At 37.0% G+C, this 25,366-nt stretch overlaps 1 protein-coding gene and 1 long non-coding RNA gene across 2 annotated transcripts in view; one reads left to right on the plus strand and one right to left on the minus strand.

Annotated features, from left to right (window-relative positions):
• Positions 1 to 5,815: 5,815 nt before the first annotated feature.
• The window catches only part of DCAF13 (DDB1 and CUL4 associated factor 13), a 29,598-nt gene continuing 10,047 nt past the window's right edge, over positions 5,816 to 25,366 (minus strand). The window contains exons 4-11 of the mRNA XM_006194799.3: positions 23,588 to 23,677; positions 21,813 to 21,968; positions 18,348 to 18,425; positions 16,313 to 16,395; positions 12,266 to 12,430; positions 8,688 to 8,823; positions 7,369 to 7,532; positions 5,816 to 6,519 (exon numbers count right to left, since the gene is read on the minus strand). Coding sequence (XP_006194861.2) covers positions 6,432 to 6,519; positions 7,369 to 7,532; positions 8,688 to 8,823; positions 12,266 to 12,430; positions 16,313 to 16,395; positions 18,348 to 18,425; positions 21,813 to 21,968; positions 23,588 to 23,677 — 960 coding nt within the window. The 3' untranslated portion in view covers positions 5,816 to 6,431. The remainder of the gene's footprint in view (positions 6,520 to 7,368; positions 7,533 to 8,687; positions 8,824 to 12,265; positions 12,431 to 16,312; positions 16,396 to 18,347; positions 18,426 to 21,812; positions 21,969 to 23,587; positions 23,678 to 25,366) is intronic.
• Positions 10,138 to 24,689, plus strand: LOC116659910. Its single transcript, XR_004315283.1, has 3 exons — positions 10,138 to 10,317; positions 20,867 to 20,871; positions 24,679 to 24,689. It is a non-coding gene; the product is annotated as an uncharacterized LOC116659910 (long non-coding RNA).

Genomic DNA, 25,366 nt, shown 5'->3' on the forward strand with positions numbered 1-25,366 from the left:
GGAATAGTCTCACTCACTGCCTGGCTGATAAAAACTATCCTGAGTGGCCCAATTGCTGAAGGTTTCAGTGGTGATGACCTAGAAAAATATCCTGATGGAGGAAACTACCCTTGCAGGTGTGATGATTCAAGCATCTGAAAGATAGGAGGGGTACAAAGTCTCTAAAAATAGCAGAGTCACGGGTTATTAAGTTGAATGGGTGCCCTGCAGAGTAATAACGAGGGCTACTGACAATTAAATGTGAGAGCTGAAAACCAGATTCTTTGCTAGCTTACAAAGAGGCCCTCAGCTCCTGCAGTGAAAGTACAGACAAAGCCGAGGAGCAGAAGTAGGATTTGATAATGAGAGTTGGAGAGACATGTAAGTACTCAGCCAATGTGGGTCTGTTATGCTGAGGACAGGGCTCTGGTAGGGAAAACACAGAATTCTGAAATACGAGGTGGGAGATCTCCAAGGATGTTCCAAGGCTTTGGGCAATGTCAACCTCCCTGAGCCCCTAGAGCTTGGAGAGGTGGTCCACCTTCCTCATAAAAGCTAGCGCTTCTCCCACGTGGGAAGACACCGCAGAGGCCTCTCCCCTGCAAGGCTACACGTATGGAGCTCTCCACACCTACACTCCAGGCTGCCAGCCCAATAACTGAAGTTAAATTCCAGCACTTCCAGACTGAGGATATGTTGGGCTTGACAAGAGAGGGAAGAGATTACACCCCAGAGGAGCCGAGAGAATTAGATAGCGTGTACTGGCAGGAGTCCAGGGAGTGCTGCTGGGACTGGATTTTGAGGGTGCTTGATCAAGGGGGCAGGAATGTAGCACTGAAAAAGGAAGAAAAGGGACACCTTCTTACTTCATGGGATTTAGCACTCTGGCAAGGACCCAGAGGGTGGGGCAAACGAAGCTGGCTCTTAGGATCCTAGAGAAAGTGATAGCCAATATTGAGCAAAATGGAAACCCCTATGCTGCTTTGGTAGCCTATAAAGGAAGAAATAAAGAGCTGAAGGAAGTTGGCCTGCTGGATGGGTATATTATATTAGGCCAGAAGACGACCCAATTATGTTCCATGGGAAAGCCTAGAAGACACACCATTCACCGAGGTCAACAGGAATGTGCTCGTGGGAGAACACATTCACCCCAAATTTCAGTGCTGGTTCTCTGCAGGCCAGAGCTGTGCTCACTAAAGTCCACGGTGATCATGCCTTCACCCACAAACATTTTACCACTAATGGAGGGCAGGTGATGGTGCTTCACCATTAGAAGCCAGGAGTCCATAATGATCAGCAAGGTTGAGGGACACCCAAACAGCCTTAATCTGCAGGGAGTTGTGAAAACAGTTTAAGTATGGTGTCCCTGAGGCAAAACAAATGGGCATCTAAGAGGGTACTCCTTGACATCTATAACTAGAATAAGGCAAGACTGGAGGAGCAAAGGGCCAAGTGTAGTCACAATAAAAAGCACAAGCTTTTGCTGTTTTACCAGACCTGAGCCAATTTTCACATCTGGAACCACTGACTGAAGAACCACTGGCTGGGTCCCTAGGAGGAACGACCTTGCAAAACCACAGCAAGAATAGGCAACAATGGTTCCTCGAAAGGACCTATGGCCATTTACTCAAGTAACTATGACTGGGAAAACGGGAATACCCAAATATTGCAAGGACTATGGGATCCCAGGTCTGATTTCCAAAGACCTGAAGAATCATCATAACCCTGGTAGAATGGCAGCTCATGGGGACCATTTAATAAGTGGAGATCTATCTAAAGTCTAACTTACAGTAGGTCCACTGGTTCCATGGACTTACCCAGTTGTCGTTTCCTCAGTTCCCAAGTGCATAATTGGGAATAATATAGTTGGAGCAACCACCATATTGGATCCTTGACCTGTAGGATAAGAACTCTGATAATGAGGAAAAAAAGCAAGTAAAAACTTCTTGAATCCTACCTCATCCCCACAACCAAGATAGTAAATCAAAAACAGTATTTCATTGGGGGTGCGTAGGATAGAGAAGGTTAGTGCCACCATTAAGAACCTAAAAGATGACGGAGGGGAACAGATGTGGTCTCTTTCATATCTCCGCTTAATTTGCCGTCTGACATCTGCACAAACCAGATGGATTCTGGAGAACCACTGTCATGTCCATGCAAGCAGTCGAAAGCAGTGGCCCTGATTACAACTGCCGTGCTGGACATAGTATTGCTGCTAAAGCAGGCATGTTGCTAGGCCTCAGGTACATGATATGTAGTTATTGATCTGGAAAATGCATTTCTATTCCCATTAAAAAAGAGGATCTGCAACAGTTCACATTCTCATGGAATGAATAATAGTCATTTAATTTTGCCCTTGGGCTGTTAACTCTCCTGCACTCTCATACTCCGAAGAGCTCTGAACTGACTAAACATCCTATAGAACATTACATTTACTCATTCCATTGACGACATCCTGCTGACTGGACAGGACAAGCAGGAGGTGGCTAGTACACCGGAAGCCTTGGTAAGACACATGCAGTCAAGAGGGTGAGAAGTTAATCCTATGAAATTTCAGCAGGCTGCCACATCAGTGACTTCTTAGAGGCCCAGCTATCAGGGGCATGCCATGCTTTATCGCTTCCAAAATATTGCATGGGAAGGAAGCGCTGTGCCTGGTAAACCCCTTTGAGTTGTGCATATCCCACATCTAGGAATATTTATGCTCATAAGTTGGGTAATATGGGAGGCTACCAGCTTCGCGTGGGGCCCAGAGCAGGAAATAGTGCTGCAGCAGGTCTAGGCTGTGGCACAAGCAGCCCTGAAACTTGGGCCACAAGACCCAGTTAGACCTCTGGTGTAGGAAGCATCATTGGTGGGTAAAGATGCAGTGTGGAGTTTAGGGCAAGCCCCAGTGGGAGACTCACAACACAAGGCTCTAGGATTCTAGAGCAAAGCCATGCCATCAGCAGCCAATTAAACCTTTCGAGAAATAGCTCCTAAAACGTAGCTGAGTTCTGGTAAACTCAGCATGCTTGACCAAAAGCACCAAGTAGCCAAGTGTCCAGAACTGCCCATTATGAGTTTAATCAGACCCACCAAGACAAAAAGTTGTATGAACTTAGCAGCAGTCTGTCAGAAGACAAAAATGGCACATGTGATTGAGCCCAGGCAGGACCAAAGGGTCCAAGTATGAGTAGGTAGCACAGACCTATGTGTCACCAATCACAGTTGCATGAGTGCCATTCTTCCCACCATGTACCTACAGCCGTACAGGAGGTGAGGTACAACCAGATGAAGAAGGATAATGCTGAAGATTAGTTTAGCAATGGGTTGGCCTGGCTCAGAATTATGGGTGTGAGACACAAATGGACCATGGCTGCGTTATAGACATATAAGGGGCGGGCCTTGAAAAACAGTAGTGAGGGAAAATCTTCCCAATAGGTAGATCTTCCCAACAGGTAGAGCAAGGTACCTGGTCATCATTTTACAAAGAAATGGCCTTAGGTGAGATTCCTGGGCAGTGCTGCATGGCTAGCTCTCCTGGAAGGATATGGGCTAGAAGATCAGAGACAAGGTTTGGGGTATAGATCTGTGGATGGGCATGAAGAAGTGGGCAGAAAGATTAAATATTTTTATATAGCATGTTAAAGTCCACCAGAAAACATCTACCACAGAAGAGGCACTGAACAACCAAGCAGATAAAATGATTCCATCAATTGACACTGGCCAGCCTGGAAGAGACACAATGAGCACATGTATATAATGGCTTGTGGCAAAGACAGAGGCTGTGAATGGCCCAACAGATGAAGTCCCAATTACCAAAGATGATGTGGCTATTGTGTTTGACTGTCCAACCTGTCAGCAACAGAGACTAATGCTGCGCACCCAATATGGCACTAGTTCTTTAAGAGAGCAAGACGCCACTTGGTATCAACTTGGAAGGCCAGTAATTCATCTTCACAGGGATACCTATTCTGATATCCTCGGATACCACGACTACGAAACCTGAGCCAGCACCACTATTTGGGCATTAACAGATGCCCAATTAACAATGCCTAATTCACAGGCATGAATCCCACTCAACAGTTTTCATCCAGGGGACCTACTTCAGCAAAGGAGGTGAGTGGGCCCAACTGTAGGATCCACTGATCCACATAAATGCAATCCATACATACGCAGTCCTACAGATCACTGGAATGGCCACTAAAGACACAGCGTAAGTACCAACTCAGAAGCAAGATGCTGAAAGGATGAGGTACCATCCTTCAGGCTGCAGTATATGCAATGAATTGCAAGAAGAGAGGAGAGGCTTCAACTACCATCACTTCCAGTGACCCAATGGAGGACTCTGCTTTCCATTCCTAAACCTCTGGGCTCTGCAGGGCTGGAAGTGTTGGTTACCAAAGGGGGCATACTCTTACTAGGGTACACAGAAAAAGTCCTACTGAACTACATGCCATGACTGTCACCAAGGTAATTTGGACTTATGTCCAGGGACCAGCAGGCTGGAAGACCAGTCACCCTCCTGGCAGGGTTTACTGACTTTGATCAGCAGGAGTGGATGAATGGGAGAAATAAGTGCAGAACACAAGCCACCCATTTGGTGCCTATTTGTATTCCCTTGCTCCACTGCAACTGTAAATGGATATGTATAGCAACCCCAGCCCGATAAAGATATGATCATCAAAGGTTTGGACCCTTTAAGAATAAAGGTTCAGGTCACAGCACTAGGTAAGCCACCAAAAACCTGCTAAAATGATAGCTGTGGATGAGGAACTTTTAAAATGGATGATGGAAGACAGAGAGGACAAATACTAGTTGTGGCCCTTCAGTGACAGGGGATACTGATGATCTAATTCAACTCCTTAAGAGAGGTACACGGAAATCATGGAGTTGCTCTCTGATCCTGCAAGAAGTGGATCTGTGCGGCGCAGGAGGTGCAGCTACAGAAAGCTCTGTTCAGAATTCCTTCAAGAGAACTGGCTGCAGGAAGCACAGCTGAGTCCCAGCTGAGGGGTCCTCGCCACCACACCTCTGGACTCACTGCCACCTTTGCTGCAATGCCAGGCTTCCCCAGGGCTGTTCTCTGCCACTGACTGAACACAGGGTACTAGTGCCAGCCTGTCCTTGCACAATATGGGACTCCTCCAACAAAGAACTTTGACTCAAGGACACCCCATCTGCCTGGCCCAGCCTTTTTAGGAACACCACTGCAGTCTGAGGCTCTTCCAACCCAGTCTGCCTTCCTTCCCGCCCTCCTGCCACAGGAGTCAAGCCTAGAGTCCAGACAGAGGGCTCTCTCTGCCTCCTCCTGCTCCCTCCTCTTTATCCTTCAAAGACAGTTCCCTCCAATAAATCTCTTACAACACATCTAATCTGTAGGCACCTGCTTCTTGATGGAATCAAAATGACACAGAAGCTCATGTTTATGGATCAGTGTTTGCATATTTTCTTTGAAACCGCACCCAAACTAGTAACAGTACAGATGCACAAGAGAACTTGGGTCACCTTGTCAATCAAGTAACTTGAAGCCTACAATAGATCATAAGGATTAAAGGGTAGATGGTTGATCTTTCCTCAGCCTTGAGAAAAATATGATGAAGTATTTAAGATAACCAAGAAAGCATAAAAAAAAATAACAGAATGAACACACAGCTTAAGAAATAAATCTTATCAAAAGAGTTGAAATCTCCCGTGTATCCCACCCTGAGTGTATCCTCCTCCTGCTCTCCAGATTTTGATCTTTATCATCCCTGTGCATTTTTAATACTTTTTACTACAAATGTATGTATTCCTTTTTTTGTACATATAGCTGATGATTAAAAACAAAAACAAAAACCCACCTTATGTCCTATTTATGATTTAGTGAGATTAAAGAGAATTTATTTAGCAGAACTGGATCAAAGTCACAAGGCTGAAAAAAAGGGTGTTTTATTATCTTGACCTGACCATAAGTTATAATTATTACTCTTTATAAAGTATATAAATGTAGGCTGGTCATCTTTAAAGTCTCAAAAAGCCAAATATAAAGCACAGAAAGTAAATTCAATCAAAAAAGTTGACATAATTCTTCTACATGTTTTATGGAATCCTAGGAAGAATCACTGCAATAATTATCCAAAGTAATATTAAAGGTAACAAAAGAGAGGTTTGGTCTTAAATGTAAATTCAAATGTAGAGCATCTAAAATAACAGATCAAAGCCAAAGTATACCTGCAATTTCTAACAGCAAAAAATAAGTTGGTTTGTAAATACTGTATCCTCCAATGATGCAAGGAAGAAGATCACGAATAAGATGTTGGATAGTCTTATCAACCAGGCCACAGTGTTCAGGACAGCGAAAATGCGCAACGATCACGCTCTATGCACACAACTAGACTTGTCACACTAGAGCTGTCCTTTTCCTTGTAGAGTTCACAAACCAAAACAGAACAAATAATTATACACCGGCATCGGCAGAACACCAAATCTTATTTCACAACGGCCACTATGTGCTTCTTCTTCTCTGACACAATCTGGACAGACCCGGGCTTGCTATGTTTGATACGATTCAGTTCCCTAGAAATAAAACAAAATATACAAAGTGTAAGCAAGTTTATGACAAATCATCTTAACTCAGAAAAATCACAAAAGCATTTTTTTCCACTGGAAAACCACCTACTGAAAAAACTTTTCACAATGAGGTTAGGTAAAAAGTAGCTAGAAATCAACTTTTGTTAACTTTTTAAATTGCTTATTTACATATCAGTATTCTTTACTAGGTTTAAAAACCTGCTGTAGATATTAAAATATTTAAAAGTGGCTCAACTCCAACATCTACCCAAACACAACAAAATAATAATAATTTGTATAGTCTAACTAAAAAAAAAAAAACAAAACTCTTAGAATTTCTATAATACTTTACATAAATTTAAGGACTGCAAAGAGAAGAATATTCCACAGGGGAAACAGAGGTGGTTACGGAAAGCTCTGCCCCAGTGCCAAAATGGTACATTCCAAATGTTATGATAAAGCATATGAGAAGAGGTGTTCTTTGCAGTTTTTAACTTGGAAAAAAGATAATACCTCTTAATTCCAGCTACATTAGAACTCATTAAAAAAATATTACCCACTTAATGTTTATCAGTATGAGCAGAAACATTTTCTTATTTAATGTAAGTTATTTTCATTGTTTGCCCTTTTAACATATTGTCAAAAACAGGTAATGAAAATTCTCACCATGTGAGATGACCATCGCTCCCCTTTTATCAGGAAAAAGAAAAAAGACCAGAGAAGTATTCAAAAACACCTCCAATGTACAACATAAACTATTCCCTTGAAAGGCAGGTTTTCTGTTTGTTTTCGGTGAGACACCAGGGGAAAGTTAGAAAAAGGTACTGAGAGAGAGTCAAATGCTCCAAAACGTACTTTCGTCGTCGAGCTTCTTTCATGATGCGCTGTTCCTGAATCTGGCTGTAGATAGATTTTGGTAGATGTCGGTGACGAGAGATACGTTTTATATGAGGATGATGCTGAAATTTCTCCTTTAACTTCTGGTTATAATCTGTGGCTGCTTTTTCTCGTGATGTAAGCTGAAAATGCATTTTGATAGTTTAATGAATGGTGTTTTCTTTGTCTTGCTTCAGGATAGCAAAGTTAGGAAGCAAAGTTTTCTCCCTCAATACTAAACTTTTATGACATGCAACCAAAATTGCTAGCGTAACTGTACCCTTCACAAGTTTATGTTAGTGATACCAGGTCTGTGAGCACTGAATTTCCTTTTAGGTTGCATGGCTACAATGTGGATGGGAGCCACCAAGTGAAAAAGAACAGTGCTGAGGGTTGAGCTGTGTAGACCACTGAGTGTGGACCTACCCTAGGCATAAATAATATAGAGAAAAAGCACCTAAATGAATCACTCAGAATTTTTTTTTCCTGTAAAAATAACTACTGAAACAAAAAGAAAAAGTGTTTGATGCCGTAATAAACAGTCTCTGTTTAATAATTGTTAAGGATGGTCTGATTTAGGGGAACATTTAATGATGAACTGAAACCTAGGCACAGTGCAATACTTACTGATTATTAAACCTAAAATAAAGTTATCTGTAATTACCACTTATCATACCTTGACTTTTCTACTAGGGCTAAACAGAATACAACCCACACTTAACTCTTCCTTCTTAAACTTAAAATTGTTTCAAATATAAACACTCTATGTTTCTTATCAGAATCATGAGACATTTAGAAAAACAGTTAAGAACAAAAAAAATTATCCATAATTCACAACACAGAGTTAGCTAGCCAATTAATATCTGTTATATTTTCACTTGAAACTTTTTTAGTCTGAAGCTATGTATTCTTTTTAAAGTTAAGTGTTTCACTGTGCCTTTGATATTAAAATACCTCACAGGGACTTGCAGCCTTTGATTTGCCTGATTACTATTCCTTTAACAGAAGAAGCAGGTGTTCTAAGGTCTAAGCTTCTAATCCCTACATCTTCTCTCCCTACCTAAAGAAAAACACAAAGAAACAAGAAAGCTTGAATATGATCAAACATCTGAATTAACAAAGGCCTCTGAAGGTGCCTTTGACATGAAAAAAGTAAATTTCAATACAATCTTGTCTGTTTTGTTGCTAGCTTTTTTTTAATCACAACTAAAGCACTTCAAGTAAATTCTCTTTAAATATGATACTGAATAAAATTAGAAACTAGCTTTATGACAATGAATGAAAATGGGGTCCCTTACCACACCCAATTTTTCTGAAGCATTAGCTTTCCACAGACGAATGTTCATTTCATCAGATCCACACATAATGTACTTGCTGTCAGAAGTCCATTTTACACAGATAACATGTTGCATTCTCTTTGTGTGATAGACTTCCCTATAGAAGAGGGGTTAAGTTAAAATTCTTAGGATTTTGGTATCAATTTTCTTTAACCACTGCCTATTAAGTATCAGGTTAACACTTCTGAGTCCTAAGAGACCAAAGAGAAATTAAAACTCATTTAAATGTATTTTTTTGAACCAAACTAACAAGGTTCTATGCTAAGTGCTGGGGAATTAAAAAAAAAATTTCTGCCCTCAGAGAAGTTATAATCCAATAAGAAAAATAAGTATAAACAAACTAAGCAAAACTAGATGTCCAGAAAAGTTCACAAGATAACTGAAGGTATATAATACAAGTAAGATTATACTGAAGCTGGAGTAATTTTATAATAATAAGACAGGTTGCTTTTAATAAGTCTCTCCCCCCACCACTCCCAAATCAATTCAGGTCAACCACACTTTTTTTTTAAGTTTCATTTTACTGGAAAATAAATGCAATGGCATTCAAAGAGTACATCCTTATATGTTGATCCTAATGTCTGATTTCTGTTTTGGTCAAATTAAAAACCTTAACTGAAGTGAGAGTTGATGATTTACATATGCAAAAAGAAAGGGAGGGCTACAGAAGTGTCTGATGAGTTGAGGTAAGAATCATTTAAAAAATGGGGATGTCAAATCTCACCTATTTGGAAAGGCTGGGAAACATGCTAAGTGAATTCACAGAAGATACTATATTAGGAAGTGTTAAGTAGAGCAATAAAAAGTAAGTAAAAGACAAGGTCAGAAAAAATAAAAAGATGGCATTTCTAGAGAAGTAAAATTTCCATATCTGGATTAAGTGATTCAAAATGCAGACTACTTGAGAGAATGGAAACATGCTCAGTAAACTCTGCACAGTAAAAGAAAACCCATACATGATGATGAAATCAAATAATTCCCATCTATAAAAATATCTCAGAAGTACACTCACTAGTCTGTTTCTTCCTTTCTAACAGATACATTTTGAGCTCTTGAATGAACATGTAGATAAACCAAAATAAACATTTCTAAAACAGGGAGGATGGTTAGAAAGAACATCCTGTTAAAAAGAAAAGCAGATGAGACAGACTGCATTTTCTTCTCTCAGTGCTCTACTTTTTACAAGACTCAATTCTTACAATCTCTACCTATTTAAGATGCCTTTTTTTTTACACAGAAGTGAACTGAATTTAAATATTAAGTAATTTTTTGGTTTGGTTTTCTTTTTAAAATTGAAGAACAGTCAGTTACAATGTGTCAATTTTGGTGTACAGCTCAATGTCCCAGTCATGCATATATATACATACATTCAATTTCATAGTCTTTTTCATTAAAGGTTATTACAAGATATTGAACATACTTCCCTGTGCTACACAAAAGAAACTTTTTTAAAATCTATTTTTATATATAGTGGCTAACATTAGTAAATCTCAAACTCAAATTTATCCCTTCCTACCCCCTTTCCCTGATAACCAAAAGATCGTTTACTATGTCTGTCAGTCTTATTCTGTTCTGTAGATGAGTTCATAGTGTTCTTGTTTTTTTTTTTTTTTCTTTTTCTCTTTCTGGCTTACTTCACTTAGAATGACAATATCTAGGTCCATTCATGTTGCGGTGAATGGCATTTTATTCTTTTTTATGGCTGAGTAGTATTCCACTGTATAAATATACCACAACTTCTTTATCCAGTCATCTGTAGATGGACATTTAGGTTGCTTCCATGTCTTGACTATCAGTATATAGTGCTGCTATGAACACTGGGGTGTGTGTATCTTTTTGAATCAGAGTTCCCTCTGGATATGCCCAGAAGTGGGAATGCTAGATCATATGCTAAGTCTATTTTTAGTTTTTTGAAGAATCTCCATACTGTTTTCCATAATGGCTGCACTGCACTATATTCCCACCAGCAGTGCAGGAGGGTTCCCTTTTCTTCACACCCTCTCCAGCATTTATCATTTGTGCACTTTTGAATGATGGCCATTCTGACTGGTGTGAGATGATACCTCATTATAGTTTTGATTTGCATGTCTCTGATATTTAGTGATATTGATCATTTTTTCATGTGCCTATTGGCCATTTGTACTTAATTAGGCTTTGGTAACCATTAAAAATAACCTATTCATGTATTAGACCAGACAAATCCAATGGTTAGTCATTTAATCAACTTAGAATCCTCCTTAATGGTAAACTACATAGAGTTCTTAACTTCTAGATATGTGTATGCTTGCACTTATAACAGATATACAAAGTTCATTATAAGCTATACTATTTGGAGACATATACATTTAAAAACTTAAAATTCTTCATATACATAGTCAAGATAAATGAATTGTTCCATGTGAATGCAACTGATTTACTTGTTTGCTAAGTAAATATTCAATGAAATCCCAACAGAAGCGTACTTTCAAATACTGACTTAACTCTAGTTTTTGAAAACCTACTCAAAATTTACTTTAAAAATACACTTTAAATACTTCAAGGTCTTTCAAAGGAAATATTTTATAATACAGATCATTCAAAGCACTGCCTGTGTTACTTGATGTTTGTAAAGATAGGAAACCAGAGCAGACCACAGAAACAAACTAGAAGCAGCTTTCATGCAGATGAAGGCAAAGGTCAGGGAATATCATTTATATCTAAACCCAAAAGGAAGTAACACATATTAAGACTGTGATTACAAAATCTCCAAATGACATCAAGGGACAATTCCCTGGAAACGGGGTATAAGAACTTTTCACTTCATACAAATTTTGGAACAGTTTGAGTTTTTAACTAGACTTGCATTTAATTGCCCACATTGGCTTTTGAATAATGCAGCTTGAACTTAGCTGCTGGGCCCTTGGGATCACAGGTGCCTAAACCCATTCCTTTCACTCTTTGTTTTTTTCCCATTCTTTATGTCTGCTTATGCATCATGTTAGAAAAAAACTGTCCTACTTACTACCTTTGGAGGTGCCAGTGCCAAGAAATGAAGAAGGGCCACATCCTATTCATTCTTAATATTTTCCAGAGAGGTGAGAAGAATGGAAACTATGAGCCTTGTCTTGGGCCTGACTGAACAATCCTACCAAACCATTCCTGACAGTCTGGAGAGTATCAAGTTAGTTGCCACAGCCATATAGGAACCAAACCCAGGAATTCTACAACAGAGATGATGGAATGAAAATCAAAGTCACTAGCACACTCAAGTCATTATGGCTTTGATTCAAATTCAAGCACCTTTTTAATCACATACACAGTGATGATGACAATTATTTGCTAGCATAAAGATAACATCCTATTCAATGAAGAAACTGCCCAGTAGGCTGACGTTTCACCCACAGATGAAGCAGAGGAAGTTGGTGCCCTAAGTCACAATACCTGGGTATGAGCCCCATCATATACACACAATCAAACAACTTTTCAAAAAAAGATAAATGATGACCAAGATGAGGAAAAAAAAATGAAACAAAAAGAAATGTTTACTGGTAGTGACATACCTGCTTCTACTTTTGTCCACAGGAAAGATTCGAATAGATTTATCAAAACTAGCAGACACAAACTCTTTCCCAGTGGGGGAGTAATCCACATCAAGCACCGCAGATACGTGATCCATGTGGACCATTACAGGAGTGTCCAGTGCACGCATGTCAAAAGTATAGAGGCTGTAAGAGGATTTTTAATTATTTGAAACAAATTTCTACAAAGAAGGATATGGAGCACTAAGAGATATTAGAGAAAATAAGACTGTTAGCTAAATAAGGCACATCTAAGTAAACAGCTCAGTTCTTCACACAGCAGGTAAGGGACAGTGAAAAATATCAAGAGTTTATTTATTCCTTAAGATTACACGTACACACTTTCATCCTTATAAACATAAATCTCATTGTAGAAAATGTGCAAACTTCAAAAAAGTACAGAGTACAAAACTTACCTAGAGAAAATCAGTTAACACAGTGTAATTATTTCTAATCTTTTCACTATGCTATTTAATTATGTACTTTCAATAAAAATAGTACTGTATAAAACTGTATTCTGGTATTCCATGTAGCATATGAGCATTTTAATCCATTAAATAATCTTTGAAAATATTTTAATGGTTTCATATGCAAATATGAATTAAAATAATTTAGTTTGTTTAAATCAATTTCTTTATTAATAAAAAGCTTCCAGTATTTTATTATTGTAAGTAATTCTTAAATAAAATTCCAATATTTTAATTTTGACATTTAATCTTTAATCAAATGGGACAGATTTAATTAAATATGAACAGATTTCTACAAGTAGATTTATTAAATCCAAAGGCATGAGCATTTTCAAGGCTTTTGAGTTGACAAATCATGTCCAACAAAGTTGCATTAATTTATATTCCTATCAGTGATACATGAGTGAGCATGGCTTTTCAAAGGGTATACCTAAGTTAAAAAACTAACTTTGTGCACCACTGGTAAAAACAATGACTATGGTTTTCAAGGTTTAAAAACTCTTAACGGACAGCTAAAAGAATAGTGCTCCAAATGAACCAACATGGACAATGGACAGTAGTACTACAGCATTACTGTGGCCAAATCCCTAACATCAAAATACTTCTTGATGCTAAGATTTGTGAGTAAAAGTTTGAGGAGAAAGAGGATACCCATATAATTTCTAAGTATCTTGCCAAAGATATGTATTAATTACAAAAGGAAAAAATAGTAACTTTATAGTGAAGAAAACTGGCAGACACCACTTTAACTAAGGGATGAAGGTTAATATCACCAGTAATAAGACATGTTGATATCATGCACCCCTGATCTGATGCACCAAGAAAGGCACATCAATTTTGTGGTATTCTTGCCAAAAATCTCAATCTAATAACGAGAGAACACCAGTTAATCTCAAATTAAGGGCAGTCTCCAAAATAACTGCCAAGTCCTTCTCAAAAGTACTAAGGTCATGAAAAACAAAGGAAGATTGAGGAACAGTCATAAATTGAGCAGACCAAGGAAACGTGACAATGAAATGCAATGTGGGTTCCTGTGTTGGCTCCTAGAACAGTAAAAGGACATTAGTGCTAAGACTATGATGGGATAAAGTCTGTAGTTTAGTTAATGGTATTGTATCAATATTAATCTCCTGGTTTTCCTAATTGAACTATGGTTATGTAAAACATTAACATGAGGGGAAACTGGCTTGACAGGTACTATTTTTGTAAAGTTTCAGTAAGCCTAAAATTATTTCAAAATAAAAATTTTTTTAAAAACCTAACACTTCAAAAAGAGTATTTTTTTTTAATACCATTACAATGAAAAGTCATTGATAATGATAAAAATTCCCAAACACCATGAAATTCTTATCAACAGACAAGTCACTGTTCTCTTTTTAAAATCTTCCAACAGAGGGAGGGTATAGCTCAGTAGTACAGTGTGTGCTTTAGCACGCATGGAGACTTGGGTTCAATCCCCAGTACCGCCATTAAAATAAATTAAAAAATAAACCTAATTACCTCCCTCTCCCACAAAAAACCACAAACCCCCCAAAAGTAATAAGATTAAAAAATTAAAAATTGAATGTTTCAAAAGATATGATTTAAAAACAGAAAAATCTTCCAACATTACACAGGATTGCCAGTTAAGGTCACACTGATCCTTGCGGTTAAATTACTGAGTTGACAACTGCTTTATATTCTCTATCTAGAGCAGTGGTTCTCAACTAGGTTTGTTTCTTTGGTTTGTTTTAGCAAATTTTGTGGGATTTTTAGTAAACTGTTTAAATTTCTACATGAGAAAAAGGTTAAGAGCTTAATCAACCCATTTGGATGCAAGATGTTTATGTAAACAAAGTTCAAGTCACAGGATACTTCAGGAATAGTCTATTCCAATCCTGTTGTCTTATCAATGATGAAACCATGGTATAGACCTAGTTTACATGACTTGTCCAGTGTCTATAGCAGTTACTGGTTAGGTGTAGACTTGAAATTAGGTTTCTAAAGCAGAATGATTAGATTATTTAAAGGGCAAGAGAAGAAATAAAAAATAGAAAAAGAACATTAGAGCAAGATCAATTTCAAGTGAGAGCAATTATGGTTCTCTAACAGTCACTTCTTAAAGGGATGTGCTTTTTGTTTCAGGTGTCATGTATGATTCCTCCTAAGGCAAAAAATGAGAAATGCCGAAGATACTCTGAAAAAGGATATCTAGCCAAAATAGCTAACTGGAACAAACTTTAGAAACCTTAATAAGGTTAGTCGGCAGGACATTTTTTATTGCCTATTAACTGGGACACGGTCAGTTAATTTCAAATATCAATAAAGGCTAAAAGGGCTTCAATTAATGCGGTTTACTATTCTTAGTTAATGAGAGTCCAACTGAACTTTTTAGTGCAGAAAAGTCATAACAGATGTTTTTATTGGTACCAGTACAGCATCATGTAATGAATCCTATTTCTGAGCTAATTTATGCTTTCATAAGTAACAATAGTGGAAAGAACACAGAACTTAAATACAGAAGATCTAAAATTCAATCCAATGATAAACTTCCACCTTTTCCAAAAAACACATGTTAAAAATCCATCACATGTTGCTCAGGTAAACACTCAAAGTATAATTTACATTTGACTATTTCTCTCTTTTCATTTCCCATTTTAACAACCACTTGCAGTTTGAGTAAAAATTTTAAAAAATGAAAAAAAAAATCCATCACATGTATAGCACTATAATAAATGGTTTGGATAAAAAAAAAAAGATGAATAAGATCCCTTTCCTCATTAGGAGATTAAACTCCCTACATTAATAGCCTCATCTGTAAAAAGGTGATTACATGTCCTTTCCATCCTATAGGAACACTGAGAAGATAAGTGAGCTAATGTGAAATGCTTCAACAAGTTTTAAGGCAATATATAAGAAATCATAAAATTCCATCTAGGTCAAGAACATAAGGCTGCTCAGTCACCTTTACATGGAGTCACAGAATCCTGTATCTACAAACATTAAGGTAAAGATTGAAACTATACTTTAACTTTCATCTCACTGAAGTAATACTGGTAGCTGCTAACATAACCACACTGAGTTATCAACTATCTGAAGAGTTACACATTTTATAGACAGATATTTTTAGTTCTATTAAAATTCGTATGATTCAGTCATTATTTATATGGTCTACGTCAGAGATCAGTCAATTTTTTCCGTAAAGGGCCAAATAATACACATTTTTGGCTTTGTGAGTCATATGGTCTCTGTTGCAACCACTCAACTCAACATTATAGCACAAATGCAGCCACAGTCAATAAATAAATGTGGTTATATTCCAATATAACTTTACAAAAACAAGCAGCAGACAGGATTTGATCCACAGATCATAGTTTACTGTCCCTGGTCTATATCATTTTGAAAACTGAGGAAACTTTTTAAGAAGCACTTCTCCAATTTGGGAAACATTCTTTTTCAGCAAAACAATTTTCTGATGTATAGGAAGGAATACTACCTACGAAAACGTATTTCAATAATAAGACTTAAACAATTGAGTCATTTCTGATAGAAATAAGTAAGTTTTAACCAAAGGGAAACTTACTTGTAATCTTCATTTGCTGCAGTAAAAATGAAAGCTTCCATAGGGTTCCAGCAAATTGTATTTGTTCTCATATCTAAGATGACCTGAGAAAGGAAGCATATACTAACCCATCACTATGAAATTATTTCCCTCTAAAATGAATAAATTCCCAACTCATTTTCTTTCCTTCTTTTTTCACTGATTTAAGCAAATATTTTAGTAAACACCTATTATGTGCACAGTACTTGACTCAGTATAATAGGGAAATAAAATCAATAATTGTTTCCTGAATACATAGGCAAAGTGGTAAATATTGAAAAACATAAAAACATTTAATAAATGGGCCCTTGACCTCAAAAAGTTTAGTCAGGAAAATGAGACATACACAAGAAAAGTTAAAATATAAACAACGAAGCAGTAAATGATTAAATACCAAATCAGGGGCAACATTAATGGTGAACTTAGGATTAAAGTGGAGAAAAAAGGTTTCAAAAGATAAGCATCATTTGAGCTGACCTGTGAAGGACAAGTGCATTGTAGTGTCTCTCGTGCTCACCTCGGCAGCACATATACATATACTACAGTGTCTCTCAACAGGAACGTTTTGGGCAGAGTAATCTGTTGTGTGTGATTATCCACTGCAGGATGTTCAGCCTCTCGGGGCCTGCTCTTTCATGCTAGAAGCAGTCTCTAAAATGCCCCACCCCCCACTGCTAAAACTATACTTGGTAGAGGAGTACAACCCCCGTCTGAGCTCTACTACATTTAGGAGAGAAAAGATGAAGAAACATCGATAGCCTAGCAGCTAGAACACAGAAGTAATAGAAAATAGCATGTCTGCCTCCATCAAGGTGACACATGTGACAAACCCTATTTAAAGGTTCCCTTACTGACTGAAACAAATGAAGAGATGGAAGACAATTTTGGATCAGATTTTGGAGGCCCCTGAGAACCAGGCTACAGTTCTTTTCTTCAACCTTACAGTAATGAAGCGTCATTAACAACTGAGAATGAAGGGTTGAAGGGGGCAGAAACCATTTATGAAACCAGTACTTCTGCTCAATGCTTCCAGTATCATGTTTTATTCTCACCACTGTGCTACAGGGTAGTTATTAATATCATCATTTCACAGGAGAAACACAGATTAAGTCACCTGCTTAAAGGATAACACCAAAGTTCATGTAGGATCCTCCCAATATATCACAAGAATGAGTGAAATGATTAGAGTGGTATTTTGGAAAGGTTATCGTATTTATTTAGTTCAAACTTCAATGAATATACTCTACTTCTAATATTTCTAAATTTATTACATGTTCTAAAATTATTTAGGAACAACAAAATTATTAAGAGCATTTCTTTGACATGTGGACTATGACAATAAACCCATGGTACATAAATGATGTCTAGCTTTTCTTGTTCTCTCAATTCTAACGCTTGAAATCAAGTTTATATCCTTTTACTTATGATAGCACTCCTCTCTTTACCAACAATATTTCTCTCCCTCTTTAGAATCAGCATAAGGTTGTTTTCACTTTGATATCTAAATCCTGGAATAACTGCTTTAGAACTGTTGGGAAATCTGACACCTTGAAGAGGATAGAGCTTGTCTAAATAAAACGTCAAACCAGTACCCATCAGTGTGTAACTAAACAAAGGTGGTTATGTGAACTAGTTGCAAAACTTTCTGGAATAAAATACTGTCTGTGTCATATGATAATCACGAGGTCTGATAAAACAGGATGCAATACTTTTTTTTTTTGATGCAATACTTTAAGAATTTCCAATTCAGTAAGTACGAACTAGATGCCAAAAATTTGCTGGCATTATGGAAGACACAAAGAAGACTAGGAAACAGTACTTTGTGGAAATTTAAGGATCTCTAAAAAGCAACAGGGAATTGAGAATGCCATTATGACCATTTTGGGTTCTAAAAACATCTCTATTAAAAAGATTTTCTTTTTACTTCTGAAAAAACATTTGCTCTATAATTTCAGTCACTCCATTTAAGGGGAATGCATTGACATTTTGGTAAAGCAGAAGACATTTTGAAACTCACCTTTTTCAGAGGAGTAGCCTGCCTCATATCATACAGTACTATATTCCTGTCAGAAGCACAACTTCCCAAGAGAAATGTCTAAAAATAAGTGTAACAATCAACAGTTAAAAGCCAGGCTTGGCAGCAAACCATGTCCATTCACTGAACAAATGATTTATTTAGCTTTAATGTTTGTATTTAAGATGCAAAGTTATAACAAGTCCATTTTAAGAGGGTACAATGACTCCCTCATAATCTCAGTAACCTACAGCAAATATTTTCATTGTTAAATCCTCATGAATGTATTTTAGATGCCCATGATAGTGTACAGATAATTCTGTACTCTATTTTACAATAGAATGTACTTTACTTGTCCATTCTTCAACTTAGATCTGTTTCTTACTCTTCAGTATTCTAAATAACACTTCAATGAACATTTTCGTACATTCAGCTCTTCTTTTTCTAAGTATACAATTTTAGTAGTGGCATTACTGAATCAAAAAGTATGAAAATTTTATGGCATTTGACATTTAGGGCTAATTGTTTCCCAAAAAGTTGTACCAATATACATTGCAATGTGGAAATATATCAATTTTACTGCAACCAGGCAGCACTGGGTAGTGTCATTTAAAAGTTATTATTTGTATGCCAATATTTCCTATGTATAGTCATCTTCTGGTTTCTGTTGGGGATTGGTTCCAAGACCACCCATGAATACCAGAATCATGGATGCTCAAGTCCCTTACTGTTGATCCTCTGTATCCACAGATGTAAAACCTGCAGATATGGAGGGCCAACTGTATAAATTATTGCTTTATTAAGCAGTTAAACATTTCCTTATGTTTATTAACTCTCTGTATAAACCAGGCCTGCCCTTTGTCTAACTGTTTCAAGATATTTCAAATATTTATTTGTTAGTCAGTTATAAGTGTGCAAAGTGCTTACACAATCCTTGGCGTTAAGTGAAAATAAGCCCTTCAACTACCGGCAGAGCCACAAATTCCACCCCTTGTAGTGCCCTTCCTCCTCACTCATGGCTCCTGACACTCACAACTCCTGGCTTCTGCCTACTATTATTCCTACTGCAAGTGCAGGAGGAACAAGAAGAGTTATTTACTAAACAGCTGTATGGTCTGCTAACTCCTACCACATGAGCGTATATAGTTCAAATAAAACGCATAAGGCCAATGCTACCATCATGATCTCTTCTCAGTCCTCTCCAAACATCCCCCCCCCCCTTTTAAGCCACTTCCTCCCTGAGACTTCCCCTTTAGTTAGTGACTCCTCTCAACCTTCCTTGGTTTCTCATTATGTCACTTCAAGGTCTGACCAGGTTCTATTTCTGAAAGTAAAGGCTTTAATTTGAACAAAGCAAAAAATTCTATCTAGACGGAAAATTGACTTTTTTACTGTAAAACGTACCAATGCTCAGCATAAACTTTTGGCTTTATCAGAATTCTAGGCTTCAATATTTTAACAGAAAATTAATTATTAATGATTAGAGGAGACAAATACACTTCATTTGTTCTCAGCAACATACCCTTTCCATTAAGTATAAAATAGGATAAAAGACATGCACACCATTTGCTTTTACCACTAAGCCAGTTCATAAGGTTAATAAAACACACACACATACACATACAGCTGAACAAACAAGAGTTTTTACGCAGGCAAACCTGAAAAACATGGTTGCTAGGTCATCACTAATAATTTATTATGATTTTAGGATTGGCCGTCAGCTCCTCTGACACAGGTGTTCACCAGAACAGACAAGTAAAAGATCCTGTTTACCCTTTAGAGAAACAGGAATCAATATGTCTGCTCCTTCATTTTTTTTAAAACAGTAATAACACCACCACCTTAAATTTGGGTAGCACCTTTTAAAAATATTCACATATTTAGCACATTTTACACTTACAACAAACCTATGAAGTGCACTGGAAGATATAATTAATCTCATCTTAAAAATAAAGAAACACGTAAGAGAAACATTGTGACTTGTATAAGGTCACACAAAGGCACACTGGCAGAAAATACAGTCCCAGCTTAGCTCCACAGCAAGTAGGACACAAAATGTTCCCACACATCGCTTGTGTTTGTAGACTGCTTCTGCCCAGCGTCACCCTGGCCTGGCTCAGCAAAGGTGGCTTGCCCCTTCGTGCCATGTCTCACTTCTACCACCAAGGGGACTCCAGGAAAGGGAGACAGAGGAGGGCCTGGGGAAGACGTAGTAGGGACGGATACTCTGAACCAGCGATCACTAACTTTTCCTGTAAAGAGCCAGAGAGGACGTATTTTAAACTCCGTGGGCCATACGGTTTCTGCAGTGCAAACACAGTTACAAACAATGTATAAGCAAGAGGCTGTATTCCAGTAAAGCTTAAATTTTTTTTTTTTTTTTTTTTTTTTTTTTTTTTTTACCAAAACAGGCAGTGGGTTCACAGACGAGTTTGCCTACTCCTGCTCTAGACCTAAAGCCCCTCCCAGAACTGTGTATATGGGTGTATGCTGGGGCAGGAAGAGTATCCTCTGACCTCAAGGCCAAGTTCACCTCCCACTACAGCACTTCACATTCTAACACATTATACAAACAGTCTTATGGCCTACTACTTTGACTTAACGTTTTTCCCCTTCTTTTATCAGTCAGGGTCTCTGAGAGTGTAAACCTTGCACATCAGAGTTTTCTCTGATACCCACTAACAAAATAATCCCCTGATAATTTCTAAAATCAGCATATACATGCAGTGATTTCCTTCTCTTTCTGCAGGAAAGGGCATCTCTACCCAGTCTTCTGGACAGTGAGTTCAACTGTTATGTATTCAGAAAAAGTTGAGGAACGCTCTGGTGTCCAAGGGCTAACTTAGCTTTCAGGGAAGCCTCCTTTCCCAAAGTCAGACCTGAATAAACAACAAGTAGGCTAATCTCCAACTCTTCCTTTAGACCTGGAAGGAACTAGGAATCACAAGTCAGACTTCGGAGCAAAGAAAAATGTAACTGTAACTAATTATCATGTAGTACAGTAATAACCGTGCACATCATTATGAAGTACTGGTGCCCTGTCACTTACAAATAATTAGTGAAAACAATGGTCAACATTCCTTCAGACCTCCTAGAAAGTTAAGAAAAATTACCATTTTCCTCAAGATGCAAAGATGTAATCTGTGGAAAATGAGTGCTGAAGGCACAAGTGAAACTGAAGTTTCACAGACAGTATGTGCTTGGATTCTAACCCCACGAGCACACGCACACACCCTCCTCTAAAGTGCTTACACTGCTGTCAGGGAGTCAACTGCAGGCAATCGTGTCAAGTTCTGATCAAAGAAGGTATCAGAATTCAGGTATAATCTGGAGAATTGACCAAATGCCAGAACACAATAAAAATTAAGAAAATTCTTGTATCACACATTTAAAGTTTCCTAAATAGAGATGAAATGATTAGATCACAAGGAAACAATAAACAGAACATATTTCGAAAAGGAACTTTACCTCGATTGGGTTAAATTTAACACTGCTTATACTGTCAAATCCCCAGGTCATTGAACATATAGGATTAGTTCTTTGTTCATCCCAAATGTCTACTTGCTGTCCACATGTGGCAAAAACAGGTTCCTTCCAGTGATGATCAATTCCTGTATATACTGTCTTTAAAAGCAAAGAGGTTATTAAAGCTATTAGATGAGTCTTTTCATTAATACTTCACATCTACAGAAAAATATTTAAAATATATTTCCCTTCACTCATTTGTTTAAGAAAATTCCTGCTCACAAAGAAATTTCTTTGAAGCCCTTAAAGAAGAAAACTACCATAAGTAGTGACATTTCTTATCACACATTCTGGGGATAAAGAAAAATGTTAACATGAGATCTATTTAATTAAGTATGAATACATATCAATGAAGTAATTTTTAAATCATCATTGGAAAAAAAAATCATCACTGGGAACTGAAGGATCTTGGAACCAACTAATCAAATACAAAGGTAGTTTCTAAAAACACTTAGTTCCACATTTAACACATGAAGTACTGATCCCAGGACAGAAACATGGATACTAACAACTGGATTAAAATTTAGAGGAGGAAATAAAATTGGCAAGCGTGGATGCTAATATTATTAAAAACAATAAAACCCCGTAAGTTTGATATTACTCACTTAAACTATGTGACTGATCTCTTCAGGGTCAGATTAAAGCCTGCCTCTGTGCTATATGGTAGAAAACACTTGCAAAGCAAATTAAAGGTAACCATTTAGCCAATACTTCAAAGCTTCTAAGAACTCTTATCAGCACCTGTAGGTTTTGAATTACTTTCTATTCATGAAGGCAAGTCCTACAAACTTCTCCACAGTAAGAATTAATCCCCAATACCACAGAGATGGTATAAATATTTCAAAAATCTTTGGAACTCCTACAGAAAAGACATTTTGTAAGAATGAAACCAATTTTGCTTTAGGACTTACTAGTTTTTTACCATCTGTAAATTATTTCCATCTCATACTCATATCCCACTCCCCATGTCCCTCTAAGAGCATTTAGGTCAACTCAATAGAACTCAGCAAGGCCCCAATCATGGGCTGGACCCCATTTAAAAAAAAGAACATTTAGAAGTTCCTGAAACCTGAAAAACAGAACCTATATATATACTAACCATAATACCAAAATGACAAAGTGATTTTAAAAATGCATATATTTAAAGGTTAATTCTAATTTTACAATTTCACTTAGTATCAAAACGTAAGCATTATAAAACATGGGTAGGCCTAGTGATCTGAATTATTAAGCTATCACTTAAGCTACAACATAACCATACCATCTGATTTGTAGAATGATGTTATAAGAAATGTAAATAATACTTATACAAAAAAGCATCTATTTTTTCATTTCCTAAACAATTCTTTCAAGTAAGAAATTCTGACCTTTGTGTAAGATCTATAATGACATAAATCAAATAGAAGCTGATGCCTTTTTTTTCCTGACCTTTTACCTTATGGATTTCCTCCCCTGGCCTATAGGAAATTTTCATTGCATCCTCTAGCAAAAAACAGAAATCAAACCCTACTACAATGAACACTGAAGAACTGTTCAAATTCTTTAGCTGTAGAGGACCTTAGTTGTATTAAATACTGCTTAAAATAGGTCAATTATTGCAACCTAAAGTCTATGATTTCTTATTTATATCTTTCTTTTGGAAATTAAAATTATAAAATACTTTTAAGTAAAAGAGAAGAATTTTAATAGGAAAAATATGGGTCAATTTATTTTTGTACCTTTCCTAATATTGTATGCAATGGCTCATCCTCTTCTCCATACCCTGGTCCATCCATTTTCCACTGCTTCACAGTTTTGTCATCACCAACCTAGAAATATTTATGATGAAGATGATAATGAACAACAGTTATAAACTGTAAACTTGCCAACACATACATCAAATTATAAATTATCTCCAGTTTAAAAAATAACACATACCATTTTCTTCCAGAACCGAATTCAGAGATGTATTTATATCCCACCTTATTATACTAAAGATTTATGACAAATACATAAGTAAATAAAATTAAAAATAAAGTATGAGTACAGTGAAAGAAGAATAAGGGTAGGAAAAACGTTAGGTCATAAATATGGCAAAAATGCATACAATAATAAAGATGGCATTTCAAAGTAGGGAGAAAAATGAATTACAAAAATGGTACTGTGGTATCACACTGGTCATTCAAAAACTATGAACCAATCCGACACCTGACATAAAAACAAAATTCCAGATAATTTTAAATGTAAAAAATGAAACAAAAAAAACACTAGAGAGAAGGTATTTTTATAATCTTTGCATGGATAAAGCCCTTCTTTGCATGATACAAAACTCCAGAAACGATAAAGTCAGGGGTTTTCAAACTGTGAAACTGCAGACCTCTGAAGGATCCTGAGAATTTTTCAGGAGTCCACAAGGTTAAAATTATTTTCATAATGTTAGTAAAGGCATTGTTTGCCTTTTCACTGAGCTGACAGTTACACAGGTGGTGAAAGCAACGGTGGGCAAAACTGCTGACACCTTAGCCCAAATCAAGGCAAGGCAACAACCTGGGTATGTGGCAGATACGTTCAAGATATTGGGTATACATAGGTTTTAGTAATACGTTTTTGGATATGTCTCCTCAGGCAAGGGAAACAACTGAGACTACAAAAAACTAAAAAACTTTTGCATAGCAAAAAAAACTATCAACAAAATGAAAAGGCCACCTACTGAATGGGAGAAGATATCTGCAAACAATGTATCGGATAAGGGATTAGTATCTCAAAAACACAAAGAACTCATATAACTGAACATCAAAAAAACAAACAACCCAATTAAAAATGGGCAGAGGATCTGAAGAGATTATTTTTTCAAAGATGACACACAGATGGCCATCAGGCACATGAAAAGATGTTCAACACCACTAATCATCAGGGAAATGCAAATCAAAACTACAATAGGATTATCACCTCACATCTGTCAGAATGGATATGATCAAAAAAGTCAACAAATAACAAGTGCTGGTGAAGATGTGGAGAAAGGAGAACCCTCATGCACCATTCATTGGTGGGAATGTAAACCAGTGCAGCTGCTATGGAAAACAGTATGGAGAGTCCTCGAAAAATTCAAAATACAACTACCATATGATTCAGCAATTCCATTTCTGGGTATTTGAAGAAAACGAAACACTAATTAGAAAAGATATATGCACCCCTATGTCCACTGAAGCATTATTTACAATAGCCAAGATATGGAAGCAGCCTAAGTGCCCATCAATAGATGAATGGATTTCTTAAAAATGTGGTATATATACACAATGGAATTATTACTCAGCCACAAAAAAGAATGAAATCTTGCCATTTGTAACAACATGGATGGACCTAAGGGGTATTATGTTAAGTGAAAAATTCAGACAGAGAAAGACAAATACTGTATGATTTCACCTATATGTAGAATCTAAAAACAAAAAACAACAAATGAACAGATATTAAAAAAACAAAGAGTTATAGATACAGAGAAGAAACATGTGGTTGCCAGA

The sequence above is a fragment of the Camelus ferus genome, chromosome 25 (assembly GCF_009834535.1).
Source record: "Camelus ferus isolate YT-003-E chromosome 25, BCGSAC_Cfer_1.0, whole genome shotgun sequence".
Taxonomy (NCBI): domain Eukaryota; kingdom Metazoa; phylum Chordata; class Mammalia; order Artiodactyla; family Camelidae; genus Camelus; species Camelus ferus.